Source organism: Carassius auratus, chromosome 23 (genome assembly GCF_003368295.1).
Source record: "Carassius auratus strain Wakin chromosome 23, ASM336829v1, whole genome shotgun sequence".
Classification (NCBI taxonomy): Eukaryota; Metazoa; Chordata; class Actinopteri; order Cypriniformes; family Cyprinidae; genus Carassius; species Carassius auratus.
Window position 1 is genome coordinate 11805865 of NC_039265.1, and position 9578 is coordinate 11815442.

The 9578-nt window shown below is 37.6% G+C and overlaps 1 protein-coding gene across 1 annotated transcript; it reads right to left on the reverse strand.

The window, feature by feature from the left end:
* Positions 1–1345: 1345 nt before the first annotated feature.
* Positions 1346–4779, reverse strand: LOC113041327 (inactive dual specificity phosphatase 27-like). Its single transcript, XM_026199795.1, has 5 exons — positions 3805–4779; positions 2912–3190; positions 2386–2800; positions 2012–2280; positions 1346–1916 (listed from the first exon to the last, which is right to left on the reverse strand). The coding sequence occupies exons 1-5, from the start codon at positions 4241–4243 to the stop codon at positions 1693–1695; spliced, it is 1626 nt and encodes a 541-aa protein (XP_026055580.1). The 5' UTR covers positions 4244–4779; the 3' UTR covers positions 1346–1692.
* Between the last annotated feature and the right edge of the window lie 4799 nt (positions 4780–9578).

Below are 9578 nucleotides of genomic sequence, written 5' to 3' on the forward strand. Positions count from 1 at the left end.
GGACATGTTCAACTGTTTCTGGCTGACCGCAATAATCACAACCTCCTGTCTGATGTTTCTCTTTACGGAGTAAAGATCTATTGAGACCTGAATGGCCAATTCTTAAACGTGTCAGCACTGCCTCTTCTCTCCTACTTCCATCCCTAGATCTTCCCCCTCACACATTTCTTTGCACACAGTAAAGATGTCTGCCAGTGTCATTATTATCCCACTGCTCTTGCCACATCCCAATCACTTTTTCCTGAATAATAGATTTCCCTTCAGCTTTGCATAGAGAGACATTGATGTTAACCTCATCCAATTTCAAGGCCTGTTTAGCTAGAATATCCACCTGTTTATTTCCATCAATACCTACATGGGCAGGGACCCAAACAAACTGAACATAAACACCTTTACTATGCAGCTGAAACAATATATGGTAAATTTTGTATATTAGATCTAGTCTGCATGACTTTCCTGTTTTTATGCTCAATAATGCAGCTTGACTGTCTGAGGCAACTACAGCTCTGTTTATGCCCCCAATATAATTCATAACCAACCAATTAAGAGCTAAAGCAATGGCAGTGAGTTCAACAGTATACACTGCAAGATAATCAGAAGTTCTTCTTTTAATTGTGATGTTATATTGTGGAATACTCACTGTCGCTCCTGTTCTGCCATTGTTGGGATCTTTAGACCCATCGGTATACAGTACAAGGTGTTCTTTAAACTGCTCAAAATAATTTTGAACAACAAGCCATTCTGGGGTACCGTTACTTTCCTTTTTCAATGCCAGTTGTAGCAGCAAGTCCACTACTGGCATAATAAACAGCCATGGAGGTATAGATGAACATGGTACAGTCGAACTGAACTTAAATTGTGTCAGGCCTACATTCTGGGCTTTATTATCTACAATCCACCCAAAGCTATAGTAGTTAGACTTCTGATGTTCCCAACAATCCTTCAACACAGCTATGACCCTGGAGATTGACCCAGTACGCAGACATTAGCTTAACTCTCCTTAACCGCATCAGAAGTTCTCCAGTCTCAACCTGCAAAGCAGCAATAGGAGACGATCTAAAAGCTCCACAACAAATACACAACCCTTGTGATTGTTCTCTGTCCAACCTCATCAAACGACTTTCAGCTGTCACTTCTGTTTTTTTTTTAAATGATGAATTTAAAATGAAGCAGTTTAAGTTGATTAAGCACAATACAATTGTGTTTTGGTGGAAAACTAAATATATTTGTGTTGTTTTAACAAAACATATCTGTGTAAAACAAACAATCCATTTTTTTGAGTGTTTGTGAAATGAAATATTTGTAATATTTAATATAACTGTGCGCAAAAGTTTGATTTGAACTGTTTAACTATCTGTGCACTTATTCATCTGCACTATAAGAATTAAATACACAAAAGCACTGGCAGCTCCATTCATTTTAATATTTTATTCAACTATGTGCAAAAGTTTGATTTTACTTCTGAATTATTATTTTTATTTTGCTCACATTTCTATTTATATACACATTTTTTTCTATCTGTGCACTTGTTCTTCTGCACTATATGAACACATAAAATAACTAATAAATGAATAAAAGTACTAGGAGCTCATTACCAGGACAGCTCTTGCTGTTATGTTTTTTCATCTGTGCACATTTTTATTATTTTTATATCAGCGCTCTCCTTTTTTTAAGCTGCCACTTGTTCCTCTTTCAGCCGGTTTTGATGTCCTGCAGTTTCAGTTTTCTCTGCAGCACCAGGTCAGCGTTGAGGAGCATCAGCTTCTTCAGGACGTCTCTGGAGGGTCTGATGCGTCTCTCCTTCATGACGTGATCGATGGCCTCCTCCACCATCATGTCATGACAGATCATCAGATACGCCAGAAACAGAGTCACCGAGTGCTCCACACCCTGCTTGCAGCAAATCAGCACCTTACCTGAGGAGAGAAACACAGTCAGACGGTCAAACACTTCATTTCTAGACTGTAGGACTCTAATAGATGAGAAATGCTGTGTGTGTTTCTCAGCTCACTTGCTCGCTTCTCCAGGGCCTTGTCAATGAATTTGGCAGCTGGTATGAAGCACTTGCTGATGTCAGAACAGTGTCTGTCTGCTGTAGGCAAGCCGTAATAATTGATGTGCAAGCCTCTGTAATATCTGGACCCTGTATTGACCGTTCCTACCATGTCTTCATCATTAAAACGTCCTAAGTAGTATTTAAGATGCTTCTTTGGTGCTGCAGCATTGAGGATGTGAGTGATGCACATCTCCTGCAGAGCATCTCGGTCGGTGGCCATCTCTCTGCACAAGAACACAACGGCCTGGGTTAGTCTTTCTTACAGAGGACGTACCAAGCAGAATAAATGACAGAACAATAAGAGAAATAGAGTTGTGTTGTAGACTCACTCATCTCCGATGAAGACCCTGGGCCAGACGTTAGTCACGTGTCTTTGTTTGAGAGGTGTGTATTTCTCCAAACGATCCTCCAGTTGGAACACGTTTAGAGGGACGTAGTTTTCCAACATTGAAAGCTCAGATGTCACTTTAGATTCCGGCTCAGGAACGCTTGCAGCTGGTGCACATGATTCCTGTGGAGGAGCCAGATCCCAATCATCTTCAGGAGGATCATCCGGATTCTCTCCAGGTTCTGGATCAGGAACGTTCAGCTCCAGATCTGGCCGCGCTGAGACTCCAACATGCTTCGGTCTGTCGTTCTGGAGGAAAGTGCTGATGTTCTTTATGTTCCTCACTGTAGCATATTCCGTTCTCTTGGTCATGACGAAGCCATGGACTTTCTTATTCTTCATCGGGCTGGTATTTTCTGATAAAAGAAGAAAAACCAACAATGCGGCATTAGAACCATCTCTAGCCAGATTAAACATGAATAATTAGTTCAGATTGTAAGATGACATTTCTATTTGCATCTCTTCACCTTCCGGGCTGACGCATGATTCCTCTGGATCAACCGGATCCAGTTTAGGTTCTGGAGGAGCAACCAGATCAGTTTCAGTGAAACATGATTGCTCAGAATCGACCAGATATGTTTCAGATTCTGGCTCATGAACACTTGGATCTGGGACATATGATCCATCTGGACCAATCAGATCCACTTCAGCTTCCCCAACAGGGTTCGGCATTTTTCCCTGGAAAGCTGCACAAAATCCCTGGAAGACTGCACTAATGTTCTTGGTCATCTGCCCAGTGGTGAGTTCTGGAGAAAGAAGAGATACTACATAAGTAGAGCGTAATGACAAACTTGACCAAAGCCTTGTCTGAACGTTTTAAAGAACTTTTAAAAACTTGAAGTTGGAAGGTTTTACTCAGAAAATATTACTTCTAAGAAACCAAACATTTCAAACCCAATTAGACCTTTAAAAACCACTTCTAAGTCCTCTGCTACCTGTTTTCCAATTGGTTTTAGATAGATAGATAGATAGATAGATAGATAGATAGATAGATAGATAGATAGATAGATAGATAGATAAGATCAACTTATTCACATCTGAAGTTCAATATCACAAAATTAAATCAATGCAAAAGTTTTCACCCCCTAATGGAAATCAATCAGTATTTTGAAGTCGACTAAAGGAATTCTGTAAGTCGGATCAGTTTGAAAAGATAAAGCATCATAATTCAGATCAGTCTGAAGGTTTCTGCCAAATTTGGAGGATGCAGCTTGAAATCTCAAGGAGGTGTTACTCTTGGAAATAAGGGTTTCAGGGGACGTGGAAGAGTAACTCATTGAAATAGTAAAACAGTATTACGTCTTTGTCTTCCAGCATCATAAAACAGTGTGAGAAACATGAATAAAGATGAAGAAGACACCTGTTGAGCGGTTCTCCTCATCATCCAGGGCTTGTTCTCCTGAAGCTCCTGCTGGGACTGGATCGCTCTCATCTTCAGACACCGGCTCAGGGCTCTTCAGCTCCGAGATGCTGTTCCTGTTCATCTCCAGCTGCAGATCTTTGACCTCACACACCGACATGTGCTCATTCTCGTCAGTCTCCAGCTGTACGTGCATCTCTCCTGGACTGCAGGAACTGACGGAGATGTGGTCATCCGTCATGACCTGCAGCTTCACATCTATCTCTTGATTACCGCTGAAGCCGAGAAGGTCGTAGATGGCATCGGTGATCTCCAGCTCCAGCTGCACATCTTTACCATCTAATACAAAGCAACTGTCTCCGGTGTAGAAGACACCGTTGAGATAAACCTCCAGACGCACCTCTCTCGCCACTATAGACACTGTGTCTGGAGTTATCATACTGACAGATCTGTTCTTAATGCACAGTTATCAAACTGTCTGTATCCAATAATCTCAGTTTAAACTCGATCTGATACACTCTGTACAATCTCAGCAGATCTCGATCTATACAGACTGTAATACAAAGACTTTCACTCAGACTCGAGTCTCTGCTTCGAATATCACTCAACTACAAAGATTCTGCGAGGCCTTTTATACGGAGTCTGACGTCATAAAGCGGTGGTGCGTGACGCTGTCGTTCTAAAGTTGCCACGGAAACAGAATGTTTCCCAACAACAGTTTGTTTTCTCTGATTCGCTAATTATCTAAGAAATATATATTATTCATCACCTTTGTAAAAGCAGTTTTTAAACTATAACTGCGTTTATTTCGGCATTTTGCTAAGATTGTTCTCCAACGCGAAATAAATAATAATAATAAATCTCATTTACCAGGTTTGAGAATGCAGCTTTTCAGTCTGAATGCGATGATTCACGAACAAATGACTCGTTTGAACCGCTTCTCTTTATGATTCATCTCTCATGCTGCGTTCACACCAAATGCGAATAGAGAGTCAAATTCGCGTCTGTCGCGTCTAGTTTCCCGCCAGTGACGCGCGGGTCAATGTATTAATAACCCGCACCCGACCGTTCTCAACTAACCCCCGCAACTCGGACCGCAAAAAAAGAAAATATTGTACCTAACCCGCTTTCTGACCCACATTTTTACATATTACATACTTTGTGCATCAAAACGCGCGTCCTCGACGTGTGATCTGCAGTAAAAACGCGCGTTCTTAGCGTGCGCTTCGGAGTCAGACAAAATCGTGAAAAATATTTTATCCTTGTTTTGTCCATTAACTGATCGTCTTGTCCCAGTAATATTTGTATATTATTATTATTATTATTATTATTTATATTTTTATACTATATTCGTTTTTATTCATCTTTTCCTTTCATTTCGATCTCTTTAAATAATAGCCTACTGTAAATGTTCGACATGCAAATCAAGCTTTGATTATGCTGACTGGAATTTTTGTTGGAATGCATTTTAAATGTAACATATTTCATTTTATTTTGGTTAATTAATAGACCATAATTGTAAATACTATAGTGTTTCGTTGAGGAATTAATAATTGACGTTGTTTTGGTGATTGTTATGGACTGTATAATTTGACTGGTCTTTGGAAGGTTGTGGCCACACAGAGAATGCAGACGAGATGTTCCGTTTAGGTGTTTATTGAAATAAAGTTTCAAAGTATATGTGTGTGGTTCTGAAATAGAGATACAGACATAAATCAGTACAAATGTAAACTCTATATAAATAACAAAGAATTATTACATGCCTAAAAAGTATATAATAAAACAAACACAATCACAATTAAATTATAGTTTTGTTATTTATGACTTGAATACAGTGTTATAATAAATGATTATTACTAAGTAAATACAAACTTAGAAATGCAGTAGTACACGATATCTCTATTCAAAGATTACTTACTTTGCTGCACATTAATTACAACAATATACAACATGCCAAATTCAACTGAACATATAATAATTATGGACTGCAGAGTTACTCCCTAAATTAAACAACGTTACACATCGTGTAAGAAAATAAATTATTTAAATTAAGGCACATAAGGTTTGCAGAGCAACACTTCCAGTAATAAACATCATAATTGTCGCCTCCTCCTCTCGCCGTTTTTTTAATTAGAACACAAAGGCACACTATACACATCTGAACAATTTTGGCCTCCGCCATTTCTCGGCAAGCGAATGAACTCTATAGCGCTTTCACTGGGAAATAACTTGATCTGGGATTCGGAGCGAGTTCGCAAAACATTTGATTCAGATCGGGACTCCGAAGCGCGTTTCGCGAATCATTTGAGATCAGGTCTTTCGAGCGGATTTGCAAAGTATTTGATTCTATCATGTAGGCTTCTAGATCAAGTTTTAATAAAGAGAAAACAGGTTTAGAGACAGATATTTGTTAATAGTCTGTTAGTAATCCCACAGTCCATAGCATCAGTAACTGTATAATTTAGTAAGGGAAAATTAAAACAAAATAGGACGAGTTTCAATTTTTATTTTATTTTTGTAGCAATGGTCATCTTAACCTCTGTGCAGTGTTCAGGGTATTTTCAGGACCCCAAATTAAATTCTAATACTGCATCATACAAGTGTTTATTTGAGTTAAATATTTCGATATTCATGTAAGGAAACGAAGCCATAATTTGATAAGTTTACATTTATATTTATTTATTTAGCAGATGCTTTTATCCAAAGCGACTTACACATGAGGATAAAAAACACAAAAAAATATTTGACTCAAATCATTTGAGATCAGGTCTTTCGAGCGGATTTGCAAAGCAAACTACTCTGGCTGTGACATCATCATCCTGGGGAGGGACTTTGAGAGGATTCAGATCATCCCAGGAGCCAAACACGGGAACATCCAGGTGGACACACACACACACACACACACACACATACACACCGGTCAGAGTTTGAGATCAGAATGATTTATTATGTGTTTTTTTTATCACACAAATAAATGATATTAATATTAAATATATATATATTAAAATAGAAACTATTATTTTATATTTTATTTTGATAAGTTTGAATTATTACTGATTTTTGACTGTAGCATCACTATCAATAGCCGCGTGTCGACAGCACTACTTGTATTGTCGAATACAAACTTTTTTTGTTTCAAACAGTTCATTGAACAATAATAAATGAAGTACCTGAAGCTGACAATGAAGTAAATGTATAATAATTAGCACAGATGATTAATTTAGCGCTGTTAACGCGCGTGTGAGGGGCGGAGACGCGCCGCAGAGCGTCGGACGCGCGTGAGGACCAAACACAGCAGAACGGTAGGAAACTTCACTCCTCTTATTATTTCTCTTTTACTATAGCGATTTATTTTTAGATACGTGATCGGAGTCTTTCATAGAGTTGTTTTATAAACGCAGTAACTTTGAAATCAGATCTAAAAGTTCCTGTTAAGTGTTTAAAAACTAGTTATGATTTAATAATGTGTTGAATGAATTTGGTAAGAACGGTATTCTATGTTTTTTAATACATAGAGGTTATTAATATAGGCTGACTGAAATATAGTGTTTTTTTATAGTGTAAAGGTGATCTTATGGTGCTTAGGCTGTTAATATAATATAGAGGAAGATCAATCATAATTATTTTTACTATAATGTTTACTTGTAATTTTTAAAAATTCAGATCTGGACATCGGAGCAGGAGGTTTTTGTCAAAGAGTCCATTGGTGATAAATTAATATTTGACCTGAGGCTTTTTTTAACCTGTCGATTTGATTTTTAAATGATTTCAATGACTTTTGGAAGTCAAGCCTTCTTACCTCAGTTGCATGTGTTATGTTTTATGAATTGTGGAAAGAGTAATCAACTGAGAAATAAAGTTAAACAGAAATTATTATGAACTCTTAAAGATGATGATGAAAAGAAAAGGTAATATTGCATATAAAATTATATCTAAGTATGAACTAACTTGAAATATAGCATTTTTTATAGTGTAGAGGTGATCTTATGATGCATTGCTCGTTAAAAGTTAGACTGTTAATATAATATAGAGGAAGATCAATCTTAATTATTTTTACGATATTAAAATGAATTCATTTTTTACATTCCTTAGTCGAAGTTTTCAGATCGACACTTCAGAGCCTGTTCGAGACTCCGTTGATTCAGATCGGCACTTCGGAGCCTGTTCGCGACTCGGTTGTGTCAGATCGGCACTTCGGAGCCTGTTCGCGACTCGGTTGATTCAGATCGGCACTTCGGAGCCTGTTCGAGACTCGGTTGATTCAGATCGGCACTTCGGAGCCTGTTCGAGACTCACTTGATTCAGATCGGCAATTCGGAGCTTTTTCGCGACTCCGTTGATTCAGATCGGCACTTCGGAGCCTATTCGCGACTCGGTTGATTCAGATCGGCACTTCGGAGCCTGTTCGAGACTCCGTTGATTCAGATCGGCAATTCGGAGCTTGTTCACGACTCCGTTGATTCAGATCGGCACTTCGGAGCCTGTTCGAGACTTGGTTGATTCAGATCGGCACTTCGGAGTTTGTTCGCGACTCGGTTGATTCAGATCGGCACTTCGGAGCCTGTTCGCGACTCGGTTGATTCAGATCGGCACTTCGGAGCCTGTTCGCGACTCCGTTGATTCAGATCCGCACTTCGGAGCATGTTCGTTACTCGTTTGACTCATATCAAGACTCCTGAGACTGTTTGTGAATTTTTTTTTTTTTTAAATTCAGATCTGGACATCGAAGCAGGAAATGTTTGTCAAACAGTTTATTAGTGAGAAATGAATATTTGGACCTGAGGCTTTTTTTAACCTGTCGATTTAATTTTTTAATGATTTGAATGATTTTGGAAGTCAAGGCTTCTTGTACCTCAGTTGCATGTGTTGTGTTTTATGAATTGTGCATGGATTTATCAACTGAGAAATAAAGTTGAACAGAAATTTTTATGAACTCTTAAAGATGATGATGAAAAGAAAAGGTAATATTGCACATAAAATTATATCTAAGTATGAACTAACTTGCGCACTACAGTAAATATTCTTACTCTTCCCTAAATAAGTGAAAATGTTTGGCTCAGTTTACAGAAAAGTGTGGGTTACACATCCTTTCATTATGATGCAACATTGTTTCCTCCTCAGATGAGTATTTAACATCTTTATTATTGTGGGGATTAGTGTGTAAGTGCTACAAACACACACACACACACACACACACACACAAACACACACACACACACACACACACAGGTCAGAGTTTGGGATCAGAATGATTTTTTATGTTTGTATGTTTTTACAGGAGTTTCTTTTACTCATCAAAATCAAAATATATATATTATTATGAAGTTTAAAAAAATATTTTTCTATTTTAATATACATTAAAATCTATTTTATTCTGTGATTTTCAGCATCATTACTCCATTACTGATTTATTATCAGAGTTGTGCTGCTGAACTGTGATACTTTTTCAGGATTATTTGATGAATGAAACGTTAAAAAGAAGAGCATTTATTTAAAATAGAAGTCTTTTCTAACAATAAACACTAGAGTTCAAAAGTTTATAACTCTTTTAGAATGTATTAAATTGATAAGAAGTGAATCAAAGATTAATATTGTAAGAAGAGATTTATATTTTGAATAAACGCTGTTCTTTAAAAAAAAATTATACATCGAAGAATCCTAAAAAAGGTATCGCAGATTCCAAAATAATCTTTGGCATCACAACTATTATTAATTCTAATCATAAATCATCATATTTAAATGATTTCTGAAGATCATGTTACACTGAAGACTGG

Coding starts and splice junctions, on each gene's coding strand:
- LOC113041327 (XM_026199795.1), bottom strand. CDS start 4,243: ATGATAACTCCAGACACAGTGTCTATAGTGGCGAGAGAGGTGCGTCTG. Junction 3,191..3,804: donor TGAGGAGAACCGCTCAACAG/GTGTCTTCTTCA, acceptor TTCTTTCTCCAG/AACTCACCACTGGGCAGATG. Junction 2,801..2,911: donor ATCATGCGTCAGCCCGGAAG/GTGAAGAGATGC, acceptor TTCTTTTATCAG/AAAATACCAGCCCGATGAAG.